Source organism: Ictalurus punctatus, chromosome 10, assembly GCF_001660625.3.
Source record: "Ictalurus punctatus breed USDA103 chromosome 10, Coco_2.0, whole genome shotgun sequence".
In the NCBI taxonomy this organism is placed as follows: domain Eukaryota; kingdom Metazoa; phylum Chordata; class Actinopteri; order Siluriformes; family Ictaluridae; genus Ictalurus; species Ictalurus punctatus.
Genome location: NC_030425.2, coordinates 18,459,145 through 18,475,365, shown reverse-complemented (window position 1 = coordinate 18,475,365; position 16,221 = coordinate 18,459,145). Strand labels below are relative to the sequence as shown.

At 37.2% G+C, this 16,221-nt stretch overlaps 2 protein-coding genes across 6 annotated transcripts in view; both read right to left on the bottom strand.

Annotated features, from left to right (window-relative positions):
* Positions 1-2,322, bottom strand: part of LOC108271227 (arf-GAP with coiled-coil, ANK repeat and PH domain-containing protein 2) — a 47,958-nt gene extending 45,636 nt beyond the window's left edge. For 2 of the 5 annotated variants that reach the window (XM_053683125.1, XM_017478636.3), the window contains exon 1: positions 1,917-2,321. In XM_053683125.1, the coding sequence (XP_053539100.1) occupies positions 1,917-1,969 (53 nt within the window). In that variant the 5' untranslated portion in view covers positions 1,970-2,321. Of the gene's footprint in view, positions 1-1,178; positions 1,297-1,916 lie in introns of those variants that run through there. The other 3 variants (XM_053683122.1, XM_017478638.3, XM_053683123.1) reach the window with 3 other exon arrangements.
* A 6,189-nt stretch (positions 2,323-8,511) lies between these two features.
* On the bottom strand, positions 8,512-10,598 carry nppc (natriuretic peptide C). The gene is given in 3 exon segments (NM_001200703.1): positions 8,512-8,684; positions 9,472-9,752; positions 10,407-10,598. Coding segments are annotated over 3 exon segments (375 nt in total). The 5' UTR covers positions 10,500-10,598; the 3' UTR covers positions 8,512-8,683.
* Between the last annotated feature and the right edge of the window lie 5,623 nt (positions 10,599-16,221).

Sequence of the window (16,221 nt, the reverse complement as noted above, 5' to 3'; positions counted from 1 at the left end):
GATAAATATAAACCTGTGATTTCTGTTCAGTTTAACATCACTGTGCAATTTAATGCAAGACGGTTTGATTTACATTTTTTTTGTTTGCTTGTTTTTTGTTTTTGTTTTTTTTTAAAGTAATTGTAAATGCATGTAATATGTAATTGGGGTTCAAATGTTTCCACATTTATTCACCCCTGTATGAAATAAAAGTTGCGTTAGGAACTGCAGTGTGCTTGGGTTGTGGTGTTTACTGACAAAAGAAGGGGGGGGGGGGGGGGGGGGGGGATTTGGGAGTGATGAGTCTATTTCCAGTGTTTACTGCAAACAACTTTCTAAACATCTGCTCCTTGTTGTGCTGCTTGCGCTCTGAGATACTAGAAGCTCTGAGATACTAGAAGAGGAACGAGGGAGAGAGAGAGGGGAACGAGGGAGGAGGTCATTCTTTACTTCACAAAGCCTGGAAAGCCTAATCCGAGGGCGGACCAACACTTCCTCTGTGTGAAATACAGGAAAGACACAGTGGCTACATCCCAAACACCACACTCATCAGCAAGTAAAAATGGGGGGGGGGGGGGGGGGACAAACAGCAGTGGCCACATAGCACACCACAGACTACCGTGTTGAAAAGTACGTCAAACTTGTTTAATGTATAACAAAATAGCACTCTGATGATGAATCATTTCCACACCCTATGCTAGTTTATTAAATAATATATCAAAACAGCACAAAATGGCAGTAAAGCAGCAGCTACATCCCAAACCACAGGGCAGACCTCAAGTCTAAATAACAGACCACTTCACATGATGCATGTTCAGCTACACACTAGCTCGTTTCTCAGAGTAGAGAGATAACTGTACTAGCTACGTACACTCACCAGAGGCACCAACAAGCTCCATTACTTCCCTGCAAGCTTTATTTCTCTCCAGAATGTCTCTTTACACATAAGAGGACAGGTAAGACAGTAGAAGATGAAACCACAGTTTGTCTATCCTTTTTTTGTGTCAAAAAGTCAATGTGACATAAAGCTGAGAGTGAGGAACTGAAGAAACATCAGACCACGTGCGCTATGGGATTTTTCTGAGGAATCAATCGAGCTAATGTTTTGGATTTGTTACTTTTTTCCCCCCCAGAGTAGAATGAGAAAATCTCGTTTTAAAGCTTGCTTGTTGCTAAACGTACACAAAACGCACGCTTACCTTTTGCTTTGTTAGTCGCTAGTGTGAACATACAGTACATTACAGCGTTAGCTTGGACTGTTACAGAGGGCCGACACTGGAGACTCCGTGTAGAAAACTCCACCATATCAACAATTACACACCATCTGACCAATCAGATTCGAAAAATCAAAACCATTGTGGTATAAACACAAACAAATATATAAATCTATTATAATTATCTGAAGGAAGGAAAGAAAGAAAGAAAGAAAGAAAGAAAGAAAGAAAGAAAGAAAGAAAAGGCATTCAAAGAGACAGACAAAGATGCAGAGAGACAGAAAGATGCAGAGACAGAGATAGACAGATGCAAACAGACAGAAAAATGCAGAGACAGAAAGACAGAGACAGAAAAAAGCAGACAGAGACAGAAAGATGCAGAGAGACAGAAAGACAGAGACAGAAAGAAAGAAAGATGCAGAAACAAAAAAGTATGTTTACATTTAAATTTGATGATATAATCAGACTGTGAAATAACCCTAATAATCAAAGTGAGAACTTGATGTTTCTACAATATCCTGCTCGGTCACACCCAGATTTCTCTTTCATATTCCTTGACATGTTACTGAAAGTTTTTGGAGGTTGAATGTCCACACCGCGGCGGATATCGGCGGTTAATCGGAGCGCGTGACAGTATCGCGGTTCGTCGTTCCTCAGTCAGGACCTGACATTCCTGGACAAAAATAGCCAAAAAATTACATATAAAGCTGAAAACTTTCCTACCTGAATCTCGGAGAGTCTCTGAGACATTCCTCAAAATCCACCGTGATCCTCATGTTCGTCTGTTAAAGCGCGAATTCTCAAAAAATAAAAAGTTTGATTTCTTTATTTGTGTTTTTATAGACACCGCAGCTTAGCCCAGCTAGCCTGTCCAAACCTCACAACCCAGCTAGCCACCTCAGCAACAAACACAACCCCAGCTAGCGTTCCTGCTGCTGGCTGGCAGATTAAACTGAAAATAAATCCTAGGAACATATATAACTACCAAAAAGCTTTGACACAACTTAAAAACAGCGCTGAATTTTTAAAAAAGGGTTTTTTATTCCGCTGCCCACAGGAACTCAAATTGCTTTAGATCACTAATGCCAAATAGGTGTGCTGTATATTAGATTTTCCCACCCGCATTCCGGTAAATCCCGCCTCTGCTTAAGTAGATTAGGCGCACGAGCAGATTGCTGATTGGACAGTAAGTATTAACTACTAACCAATCGTAGCACATAAGGCGGGAGTTGAGTGGGCAGGGTAGGAGAGGAGGAGGAGGAGGAGAATGAGAATGAGAATGAGAATGAGAATGGGGAGGGGGGGGGGGACGTGTACTTCGCTCTGTAGGCTATTTTATTCTTGTAAACTACACATCCCTTCCAGTAATGGGCGGATCAGCTGGACAAATCACAGAGCGGGAATTCATCCGAGCGATTTTGTAGTCACTGGAATAAAATCATATTTTCAGAAATATTTTCTATACTTGATCAGTAAAAGATGAAATAAAATATTAATAAAATAGAGTATTAAAAAATCGAATATAAATCATGATGGTTTCATCTGGTGGGACTTCCATTCTATATGCTGGGTTTCCATTAAATATTTTTTTCCAGCAGGATGCATTTTTTTATTATTATTATTGCACTTCCATTAGATTCTGATGGTGTCTTGTGAATAAGCTTTTTTTTAATTAGTATTCGATGGTCCACAATAATTATTTTGTTTTTGCATTCATTTTAATAATTCTACATCAGGAATGAAGAGTGTGTTCCTCTGAGTTCTCCTTTTGTCCATTTGTGTATTCCAGGTTCATAATATTAAATCAATATTTCATATTTATCTAAATCATTATCCAAATCATTGCTTCTTCATCCAAATGAATAAACTGTTAACTCAAGGTGTTTCCGTGATTTGAAGAGCAGGATCAGATACAAATATCAGAGAGATCCTCCTCATCCTGCTCAAACTTTCAGTAGTCTTAAGAAGAAGCCCCAGGGTGGGTTGAAGCAGCCTGAGAGGATGAAGCCCCAGCATGGGCAGAAGGATCCATAGGTTGTGCAGAAGAAAAACTCAGGCTTGATGGAAGAAGCCAGAGGCTGGCCAAAAGAAGCCCCTGGCTGGATGGAAGAAACTACAGGTTGGTTGGAAGAAGTTAAAGGTTGATTGAAAGGAGCCACCAGTTGGGTGGAAGAAGCCCCAGGCTCTTCCAACAGAGGGTGGACGGGTGGACGAAGTTAAAGGTTGTTTGAAAGGAGCCACCGGTTTGGTGGAAGAAGCCCCAGGCTCTTCCAACAGAGGGTGGACGGGTGGACGAAGTTAAAGGTTGTTTGAAAGGAGCCACCGGTTTGGTGGAAGAAGCCCCATGTTGGGTGGAATAAGTCTGGGAGAAAGTCTGCATGGAAGCCACAGACTAGGCAAAAGAAGCCCCAGGCTGGGAGGAAGAAGCCCCAAGCTGGCCAAATAACCCCAGGCTAGGCAGAAGAGGCCCCAAGCTGGGCGGACGAAATACCAGGTTAGGTGGAAGAAGACTGAGAGGAAGAAGTCCCAGGATGTGTGGAAGAAAACCCTTGGACTGGGCAAAAGAAGCACCAGACTGGGCAACCCCCACCTCGTTTACAGAAATAAAACCCCATGCCCAGCAGAAGAAGCCCCAGGCTGCGTGGATGAATGGAAGATGATCCAAGCATGAATGGAAGACGCCCCAAGCTGGCCAAATAACCCCAGGCTAGGCAGAGAAACCCCCATGCATGGCAGAAGAAGCCCCATGCTGGGCAGAAGAAACCCAGGATTGGATGGACAAACCCTGAGAGGAAAAAATACTACGCTGGGCGAAAGAAGCACCAGGCTGGGCAGAAGAACCTGATGACAGACCACCTCATTACATTTTCTCTTGTATGTCCTACATATGTACATGAACCAGAATAGTCACCTATTATTTAAAAAAAAACCTCTAATCACTTTCACCACCAGGTGGCAGTATTACAGCACTGATGTAGCAGCATGACATGTTTTACACTCTATGGAAGCAGAAATATACTTCTACATGTAATATAAAATGTGTGTATGAGCTCACACTCTGTCTGTTAATAGTATTTATATTTATAATGTTCACTAGGTTTTTTTTTTTTCAATTAAATCAAATCAATGTAAAAGAGATTTTGAGAAACTGTGCATTATTATACAGGTTTTCCTCTGAGATGTCATCACTGCATCATCAACTCCTTCTTCCTTGGCAAAAGAAACCCCAGGTAGGGAGAAAGAAGCTCCAGGACGGATGGAAGATGTCCCAGTATGGGTGGAAGCTTCTCCAGGCTGTGTGGAAGTAGCTGGGGCAGCCTTTTTCCTCAGTTATAATATCTCCAGTAAGCTTAAAATGTAACCAAAATGTTAAAGTGTTGGTGAAACGTTTGTCCGGCCCTGTATCTATTATAACAGTATTAGATTATCAGTTATGAGTAGGTGAGAGAGATATTAACTATCTATTCTTTAATTCTTTAATAATTTACGGTAGTGGTCTATTTCTGAAGCCAGACAAAAAATATAATAAAATTGCATCGAATCACATCTTCAGGTGACACTTCTGCAGTGAATTGGCATATAGTATTAACCAGGGACATCACAGAACATGTCATTTAGCTGTATTTATGTTTCCCCAGTTTACATAGAGGCCATGAAAAGGACACACTAACTCTCATTCTTTATAATGTTAACGAGCCAATTTGAATAAAAATGAAGCATGTTAGCTAGCTACATTAATTAGCTTGCATGGAGCAGGGTTGCATTGGCGAAGGGCGGGTTTGTTTCAGTTTGTAAAACTGTTTCTGTACCGCTGTAAGTAAGGTACGATTTTGTTTCATTGCGTCAGAAACCCCCAGTGTCGATGACCAATAGCGACTGATTGTCAAGAACAACATAGTGGAACACAACAGCTGTTATTGTCACTAAATACAAGGTATTATTTCTCACCTAGGGATGAACTCCTTGTGCTGAGTTTTATGATTAGGATGTTTTATCAGGTTACTTATTTTTTAGGAAGATGTGGTAGTTCTTCATCTTGATATATTGAGAGTTTACAGTCTGCTTTGCTTCAATCAGTAATCAACACATTGTATCACCTGGTATGTTGGGGCATTGTGAGTATGAGTAAAAAAAAAATCACAGTATCAGGCTAAGACCTGATGCCTGTATCAGTATCGATGCATCCCTAATTTTAATCCTTTAATAGAGAGGAAATGTTTATATGACTTAACTAACTCATTAAAAAAGACATCATATTAACTCTACAGTTTATATTAATGAAGTAGGTTTAACCTATATCAAAAGAAAACCCAAAATAATCTTGGTAAATGGTCTATTGTGAGGAAAATAAAAACATTTCTCAATCTAAAGAATTAGAATTGGTTCTTTGTTCCAATGCCCAGTGCTATTTAAAAGAAAATTAAAATGAATTTAGCAGCATCGATTGTAGAAGCTACATAATAAAGATAGATAAACTTTAACATGGTCAGATATTGATTTGTCTGTAAGAGAGTTAATGCATTAGACTCTAGATCACAAGCTTAATCAAATGCAGCATTATTTTACAAGTCTGGACTGAAATGAAATAAAACCATGACCATGAGGTTAAAGGTAGCAGTGTTTCAAAGTGTTTAATTTGAGAATATTTACATTTACTCTTTTGAACTATATTAGAGTTAGAACAGCTTTTTTTTTTCTTTCTTACAGGTATTTCAGGTACCAAATGTAATCACCATAATAGATGTGGTAAACTGTACACACATGCTGAGCTATGATGCTACCTACACCATGTTTCACACATACAATCATCATTTTTTTCCCCTCTTTTCAATAAGTTTATTTTCAGTCAGTCTCTTTAAAACATATTTTTGGTCCATAGAGCGTTTTCTCATATATTAGGCTACAGTTATAATCATAAGCTTCTTTTGTTCTGAGACCTCTGCCTGATTGTGATTGTACTAAACACCACATGCTTGCTCATATCACTGCAGTTTGATTTTCAAGTGTTGGACTGTTGGGAAAACTCAAATAAGTCAGCTTGCGCCCATCTCTTTCTACCTTTTTAACAACATGCCTGCAAGTGTTTTATACCTCTTATACCACAGCAATTTTCAACAATTATTTAATAATTTTTAATCATCAGTTATTAAAGAACAACACCTCATATTTTATATGTTTTTAGTTCCATTAAATGTTATGGAATGTCATTGAAACAAGATAGTTCCTCTTCCCACTTACAATATTGCAGCTATAAATAATTGTTCCTTCACCAACCTTACTTTTTTTCTCTCTCTTGATGTTAATAAGACAAAAAATCTAGCTTGTCATGTTACCGAGAAAACACAAAGCATAAACTTCTCTGTCCTAGAGATGTTAGAAGCACTGACACAGGAGGCTCCTTCCATAAAAGTAAAATAAATATCTCCTTGCAGACAACGTCACCATATCAACAATTACACACATTTTTTCATCCTTTTATCTAGAGCATCTGCTGTACAAGTCCCTGTGAATGAGCTGCTACTATAGAAATGATAACAATATAGAATGAGTGCATTAAAATAAACCTGGGATTTGTTACAGAAAATTAATTGACACTTTCTGACGAATCAGAATCCAGCCTTCAACAGTGCTGTGGAACAACATAAGCTAACTGAGAGCGAGTGTGGAAGCACCCTTGAACTTTGCACCAGAACTCTAATGTATTTTCTAGGACACCAGTAATCTGCTCTTCCTGCTCCTGAGGTTTTTCAGTGGTTAGCCTCTTGTGGTGAAGCCTCTGAGGTCATGCTGATGTTTTCTTCTCTTTATGGTCGCCTTTGGCCCAGCTGGGGAGACTCTACATCCTGGAGAGCATTTTTAATTTGTTCTGCAGATGGAATAATGGGGCTACCAGGTATAACAAAGCTAGGCAAGCTGAATTGAACCAAGTCTGTCAGAAACCTTCTGTCTATAAATGGATCATGTTCTCATATGCTGTAGGTTCTAGAAGATATTCTCACTATTGAAAATTGACGTTTTCAGCAAACAAAATGGGACAACAATAAAGATTCTTTGAAGTACAGGAAAACCACTTCTGTCCTAGCACTTAGCTAGCTATAATTAATTATGTTTCCTAACTAATTGCCATAATTAGGTGAAATTAATTTAGTATTGAAGCCTGGAACATGTAGGAGGAACTCCATATTATAATATTTTATCACCATATTAAAAAGCTTGGTTCTACTATCATAGATTCACATGAGTAACCTACCACAAGCTTTGCGTTTTCAACTTCTTTGCAATTTTTGGTCTTGTTATAGAAGAAAGAAAGGCTGGTGATGGAGCAACTGTGTCTAGCTGCTATAACGTAAGTGTGAACATGAACTAACTTATTTCAAAGAACATTAAGCATAAATTGATCAAATGCATATCATTCTTTAATTAATAAATACAATGCAATTGTTGTCAAATTACAGTGGTTTAAGAGGAAGAAAAGCTTTCAGGACATGCTATTATAGGAAAAGAATCAACTTCAGGGTGGAAACATTAATGTCACCATTATTTCATCAATAATAGTTTTTTAAACTTATTTTTAAATGTAATTTAAAAAGTATTTTTATCATTACTAGATATGATTAAGTGTTTAGTGTCAGAGTCACTTATTTCTGCATTTTGTTGGAAAAGTTTAGTCCAATTTGTCAGTTTTATTTGTTGATGTCCCTTAAAACTTTTATGCATGAGCTTTTTAATGAGTCAATCAATCATTTAGGGACTTGGACTTCCTATGATTTAGATTTTATCTTCACAGTATAGATCTAAAAATCCTCAAAATACAAAATAAAACCAAAAAAAAACAAAAAAAAACAAAACCCTTCAATGTGGTGTAAATTAATGACTGTACACAAACTGTAGCATTTTTCCAGTTTCTTCCTGACTATATATATATATAATATAATATAATATAATATAATATAATATAATTGTACAAATATGTATATACCATGTAAATCTTTCAGGCGAAAGAGTTATGCATGATTTTTTAATCATTTTTAAATCATGTACAACTATTCAAGACAAAACAAAAGTTACAAACAGAATTGGCCTGCAGTTTGCATTCATCTGAAAATGTTACATAAATAAAATTCATTTATAAATATCTCTTTTTATAAACATATAAATAGTTTTTTTTTTAAAACATAAATACATTTTATGCAGGAATGAAGTACATGAATGTACAGCAGCAGCGACAATATACAGCTTCGCGCATTTTTTTACACTGTTGTCCGCCATCTTGTGATGTCACTGATGAGGCGTGGAATTTTTTCTGGTTTTTTTTACATTTTTGATGATTACATTTTTTCTCCCATGGCGCTCAATTTTGGCAACTTTCCGTACCGACAATCTGGGTCTTTTTTCTTTTTTTTCTTTCTTTTTTTTAATACATTTTCTTAAGGCTTTTCCTCAAAAGGAGAAAGTCAACATTGTCCGAAACCTCATCGTCCTTGCGATACTCTGAAAGAGAATAGAAAGAGACAAGAATGATTATTGTTAAGGCATGTAAATATTGTGAAATACATGCTGTCAGTCACAATTTGCATGCATGCTTCATCTTGTGTGAGTCGTTATACAAAGCTGTGTTCAGACACGCAGCGAGCATTAAAAAAACAAGCCAGTGCAATGATGTAATAATTGTTCGCCTTCTACTCTTTCAGGTTTAGTGTTTATGTGAGTGAAGCGGAGGATTTCCTGCTTGTTTTGCGCATTACAAATGAGTGACAAGTCTTAGAAGAGCTGAGTTTTTACCTTTTTGCTGATCGTATTAGTCATACATTTAATTTTTAGCCTGTTTCGTTTACACCTGTCTGTCAACTTGAAACTTTTTTGCTTTGAGCAGCGAAACATAAAAGTATGATCCTGTCTATAGACATATCAGTTTATTTGGCTTCACCATCATTTAACATTTTTAGATTTATGACTGTATAAATGTAAGAATAAGAACTTTGTAAATGTGTACACTAAACAAAGACTTAATGAAGAAGTGATGGTAGTGGGATTTAAAAAAAATTGTATAATAATAAAAAAATTCAGAATAATTGTAATAAATGGCAAATGTTTTCTATATTTTACAAAAAGAATAAAAAAAAAATTATTTTCATTACCTGTTATAATGTTAGAATAGTTAAATATAAATGTCTTAAATTTTTTTATTCTACTGTAAACGAGGATTTAACTCTCTAAGTATGTTTCCTAAGATTGATTTAAACACAATTTTGTATTCACTGACAGAATCCCGACGTACCAGGAGAGGTTATTTGTGGATGGGTAATACGCCGGTTGGCAGCCCATGCCGCTGATGGTGCCTATTCTGTCCATCTTGTGTCCAAAGCAGCCGTTCCTGGTGGTGCTTCCTGCTTTCTTTGTTCCTGATTTGTGCCTCCGTGAGCCATTCTGGTCACTTACAAAGCGTGCCCACATGCCCTTGGCGCGAGTGTCTGTGCGGAGTTCCCTCAGCAGCCGCATCCTGCGTTCACCTGAAGCCAGAAAATCCGCCAGCTCTTCTCCCAGCAGAGCTTCCAGAGCCTGAAACACAAACACACACATGCACAAAGGGGTTTTTATTACAGGGTACTGGTCCTAATAATGCTGAAGCAGGCAATGATGAGGCTGCAGATGACTTCATGATCATGATTAAAACAAACCAGAGTGATAAATGTAAAACCATCCAAGCTGTGCAGTGTAATAAGAAATGGAACAACTGCAACACTCTAGTGTTCACTGTGCTGTAATAATAATAATAAAAAAAAATGAATATTAGAAGAAATTCTATACTAAGGATTAAAAAAAGTGCTGACTGTGATTAAATGTTTTGAGCATCGCCTGCACAGATCCAGAGCATCTCTCAGCATTGCAGGTTCGTCACTTCTTTGGATTTGTAATTTCATAGGATATTACATGTAGCAATCAATACAGAATTAAAGCAAATGATTTTTGCAAAGGAGTTAGACTGCAACACTGCAAAAACTGCACTGCAGGATTTTTATTGTGCATCATCTGGACAAATTGAAGGACTGAAAAACTCGCACTTGAATCATTTATCACTCTTTGGATGTGAGAAAAGTGTCAGGATAATGAAACCCCCGTCGTATCCCTTCTTTATTTTTCCACTTTTTACACTAACCTGAACTTTTCTAAAAAACAAAAACAAAAAAACAGATCCCAAACCCAAAGTCTCACCTTTTGCTGGCTTGGTGTTGTGGGTCTCGCCTCTGTTCTGACCAACATAAGACTCATGATTAGTCCACAAGCCATCAGCTGCACGACATTCATCCTGACTTTTAATGAAGGAGCAATTCTCAGATTTAAAAAAAAAACAAATGTAAGAAAAGATCTCTCTCTCTCTCTCTGTTCCTCAATGAGCTCCAGCTCTACTCTAAACCCCTATGCTGCTCTCCTCACAGTTTTATAGTCTAATGAGGGTGATGTCATTGCAACCTGCGTAATGCTCTTTCCTCCCTCCCTACTTCCTTCCCTTCATCTCTGTGTCCTATTCCTTCCTCAACACCATCATATCAATCACTCCCGCTTACCCATTTCCTTCTCTTTGACTGATCAAAGTCTGAGACTTGAGAGGTAACATGAATCTGGTGTTTTGGTAAAGTGTGTTAAGGACAATTTTAACATTTTTATTTATTTATTTATTTTTTTAAACGGAGAATGGATTTCTGAACTCCTGAAACATTGGCTAAAATAATTTCAATTCAGTTCTTTAGCAGAATTTACTGGCTCCCACTGCTGCATAATATTTAATATGAAACCCTGGACATTATGTGGAAAATGTGTAATACACAGACTATACATGAACAATTCCGAGATTTAAGCCTGAATTGTATGATTTCCATCATATCCATCACTTAATACGTTCGGAAATTGTGTAATTTTGTATAAATGACTATTTTTATATGGAAAAAATAGGATAACTAATCGAATTTGTATCATTTGTATCATATGTATAATTTTATATCACTACGTTTTATTCTTGTTGATGGCTTTCCTATTTTCTTCTCCAAAAGATGTCTCAGGGATCTCAGGGAATCTCAGGGAAATGTTCATCATAAAGACACTTTGTTAGTAATATTTTGTAAATCGTCCCCACAAAGATAGGAATAATCTGAGAATAACAATTTTGGACAATTTTGACCTCCAATACAAAGAAAACAAAAACTGCAACAAAATGAAGGATTGTAAGAAACATGTGTGCGTGCGCGCGCGCGCATGTGTGTGTGTGTGTGTGTGTGTGTGTGTGTGTGGCTGTGTGTGTGTGTGTGTGTGTGTGTGTGTGTGTGTGTATGTGTGTGTTAGTGTTTATGTGGCACACATTCTAACCACTAGGGGGCAGTATGCATACACATAATGTCCATTTGGTCAGGTGTTCATCTCAGGTGTTAACAGGCCACAGGTGAGAGGAACAAGGAGAATGATGGTAGCACCTTAGGGTTCTTACACGGAACCTAATAGATCTGAGCCACCAAAAAAAAAAAAAGCCAAAATGGTTATGGGTTATAATAGTACTTTAGATGCTCATACCTACTAGTTGAAATGGCTCTTTTCAGTGAGTTGGATCAATTGATTCAACTCACCAAAAAGTCTTGACTCTTTCGGTTCCCGAACAACTCATTTTGACCAGTAATTGTTTTTCTTTGCTTGAGTATGGCTGAAATCATAATCTGGAAATATTAAGTTTAAATGATGGCATTTTTATTCAATTATATTGTAAGAGTAACAGCATTTGTGGGTTTCATCTGGGTTCTCTGGTTTCCTCCCATCTTATAAAAACATACCAGTAGGTGGATTGCTGAAATTAAATTGCCCAATATTTGAATTTATGTTTGTGTGTGTGTGTGTGTGTGTGTGTGTGTGTGTGTGTGTGTGTGTGTTGTTGTATCATGATGAACTGCCATCACGTCCAGAGTGTATTCCCACATAATGCCCGGTGTTCCCTGGCTAGACTCTGGATCTACCACCACCCTGAATCAGAATAAAGTGTTTACTGAAAGTGACTGAGTGATTGTGAGTAATAGCATTGCCTAAATCTACAAAACAAAGTGGAAAAAAACAGCTCACATGTGTGAGTCAGCACTCAATGCTCACCTAAATGAATGGGTTCGCAGAGCTGACTTGATCTTGAATGACACATGTTCTCTATAGCATTATATCAATTAAGTTCCACTGTATCAATTTAATTACACATGGGTCAACTCTGTGCAACTGTGACTTCCAGGCTCCATAATGTCGCAACAGAAAAGCATTCACCCTGTCATCAGGAGACTGAATTAAATCCCAATGATGCCACAGCCAAGTCCAAGAAAGCATAAATTGTTCATGCTTTCTATGTGGGAGGGACACACTCTCTCTCTCTCCACTGTCAATCACAGCACTGCTAGCCAATCCAGGGCATCTGTGAGCTCATATAAAAGCAGACCCCCTCCTAAGTTAATAGCTGTCATATGATGGGGAGAGCTGACTAGGTTGGTGGGAATTGGCCAAGATCAAATTGGGGAGAAAATGGGTGGAATTATGTGACTTCTGAAGGTAACTAGATGCACCAGAATTAAGTTAGGGGCTGAATATTTATATTATGGATATTTGTAACAGCATTTTCATTATTATTTGTAAATAATGTTGTAAAGTATATTAATAATTTTTCCTCACACATCAATATTTATGAGTTATTTTTAAATTTTTTGCATTTTGTAGTTTATTGGTTTAAATTTTGAACCTGAGGGAAACTTTCATGCATAAAAATTAGCAATTGTGGAAAAAATTCATGGCTGACAAGGGTTAAGGTGGAAAGGACTATTGTTTTTTTGTAGTTGTTGTTTGTTTGTTTGTTTGTTTGCTTTTTTTAAATTTTATTTTATTTTTACAAATTTTTACAAATTTATAAGCTGAATTAATTACCAAAAGTTCAATCAAAAGAAAGAATAAATCAGAGAAAATACTCCAAAAAGGTGTTTTACAGCTCATGGACAAAATAATAAATACATAAACTTGCAGATGTTAAGCCAATAAAGCTGAAATAGTTAAACCAAAATTTAATGAAATTCTCTCAGGGGGAAACCACATCACTATTAATCAGTGTTGGGTAAGTTACTAAAAAAAAGGTAATCCACTACAGATTACTAATTACTAATTTAAAAACAATATTAAGTGATAGGCAAATGTGGCACCTTCTGATATGATATGAGCAGAGCATAAGGGAAGATAATGTACTTTGCATGGCACTGTAGGAGCTACCTATAGCTTAGTTGTGCCTCTCCAGGCTAGCAACAAACTAGCCTAATTAGAAAAGTTTGATATTTTATCGGTCTGGTAGTCCTTCAAACAGTGACAACACCCGAGGCAAGTTTTATGATAAATCCAACTTTTTCTGATCATGTCATACATTGATAGCTACCACAACTTCCATAAAACAAAATTTTATTGAAGGCTGCTAGCTGACCTGGAAAAAAATGCACGGAGAAGAATCTGGGCTCAGCCTCAGATAATTAACAGCTATTTTTAGCCATGAAGGTTATACATGATAAAATTACTTTAATTACAAAAAATATAAAATTTTGTAATGATTTTAATTTAGTTATGGTGACTGAAATGATTGAATGTAAATGCTACAATACTTTCACTATTTTAGTGCGTGAATTATAAGTGCGTAATTTTAACGGTGTACATATTTTTATATGTTTATTGACAAATAAAATGTCAACATATAATGAAATATGCTGTATTTTATTATTTTGTAATTGTTAATAAAATATTAGGACAGTTTTATACTATTGCAGCAGTTTAGAGATCCATCCGCGTTAGACATAAACTCTAACGACCCGAATATGGAATAATGATTGGCAAAACATGCATGCATTTAAGGGTTAAAGAAATCTTTTCAAAGACACAATTTTGCACATTTTATTGTTAAAATGCTTTCACCTTCAAGCAGAATAAGACAAACAGAATCAAAAGCAAGAAAGTGAGATTTGAAACAGATTTTTTGTTACTAAAAATAATGATGATGATGATGAAGATCAGATATGATAGACACAGACATTCTGATGAAAGTGTTTCCAAATGCCTCAACCTCAGAATCTCAATCATCTGCTGTCTCATAGTCCAGTTGTACTTCTGCTTGAATCAAAAGCCAAAGATAAAAGGACAACAACAGCACTCCTCCAGTGTGCAGCTATGTGTTCTCTAGAGAAAAAAAGTAAAAGAAAAAAAAAAGAAAAAGAAAAAAATGAACTGAAGAGGAGCTGAAAAAAAAAATCCTGGAAAAATTGAGAAAGTTTGCTGCTGCCACTCCAAAGTTATCTGCAGGGCTTAAGGGAGTAAATCAAGAGTTAAAAGCAGAACCTTCATCAGTTAATCAGCAAGAAAATTATGAAAGGCACCACTCTCCAAACTTCTCTCCAAACTCCTCTTGGGTTTCCTCCGGGTTCTTCAGTTTCCTACCAACTCCCAAAAACAGGCTTCCCACTTCACACACCAATATTCCTGGGATAGGGGGGAAAAAAAGCCATAATATTGAGAGGTACGACTACAATATAGTTAGAAATGATAGAAATATAAAAGCATAAAATTTGTGACTACATAAGTATTCACCCTCTGAAATTAGTTCCGGCTCAGAGTCCACCAGAAATGACATAATTAGTTAAATGGAGTCAACCTGTGTGCAATTACAGTGTCACATAATCTCAATATAAATACACCTGTTCCTGGAGGAACCCAGAGTTTGTTAGAGAACATATATAAGCAAACAGCATGATGAAGTCCAAGGCATGATCAAAAAAAGTGCAGAACAAAGTTTTGGAAAAGTATCAATCAGGGTTTGGTTATTAAAAACGATCCCTTTTAGCAACTTTTAGCATCCCACAGAACAACATTAATTCCATTATTTAAAAAATGGAAAGATACAGCACAAACGGCACTCTGCTTAAAAGAAGCCATCCACAAAGGGTCAGTGAGGAGGTATGGAGGGGATTAGTCAGAGAAACAACCAAGAGACTAAGGGAAACTCTCAATATTATACTATCACCACCATGCTTCACAGAAGGGTTTATGTTTTCAGGGTGATGTTCAATGTTGGCTTTTCACCAAACATAGTACAAATGTACTTTATTGTACATTTACGATCTATTTCCCAAATCTTTTTTTGCTTTCTTCAGTCTGTTTCATAAGCTGAGTTAGAAAGCTAGCTAGTTTTCTTCTGGCTAATCTTTCTGGAATGTGGTGTACTGTATTAGAAGCCGACACTGAGTGGCAGATCAGGATGATGGAAAGCATTGATGCTGAACGGCGCGCTGGTTCTCTTCCAAACAGAACTGCACTGATGGAGGGACTCTGACACGCATCGTTCTTTCAGTATGAAAAAAAAGCTGTGGATTAGAGCCTGAGGTCTTGAGGGGTAAACGGAAATGAAGGAACGTGGGGGTAAATTAGCTCCAGCTTCACATGCTGATGGGTCCTAACCCAATGATGAAGATGGCACAAATTACAGAGACAAATAAACCTAAAAAAATATATTTAAAAAAACAGCAAACAGCACTTGGCACATGAGGGGGTCAAATTATTTGCCAGTAGATTTTGTGAAAAGGTCTTGTTAATGCACAATCCGGAGGAGATGTTCGGGGTTAATATAGAGCAAGTTCTCCAGCATAGAATGAGACCTGACAGGTTGAAATGTGGTGTTGATCAGCATGGGCATAAATGTTGGGTAAAAAACATAATGATCACCAGGCAGCAGGAGCTTTGGCTCATACTGAATACATCGCCTGTGCTGAGCTGTCAGCCGGCCTCTTCAGTCATTCTCCAGCGTTTTGCATCTAAAATGAGCATGACCACTTCAGCACACACACATAGTAACTATTTTCTGTATCATGGTGATCAAAAGGTCAAACTCATCATTTATACAAGCAGATGTGAGATAGATGTGAAGAGCATAGGTTTCCATAATGTATGACGATACCTCTTCATAAAATGATTACGGAGTGCGCTGAATTGC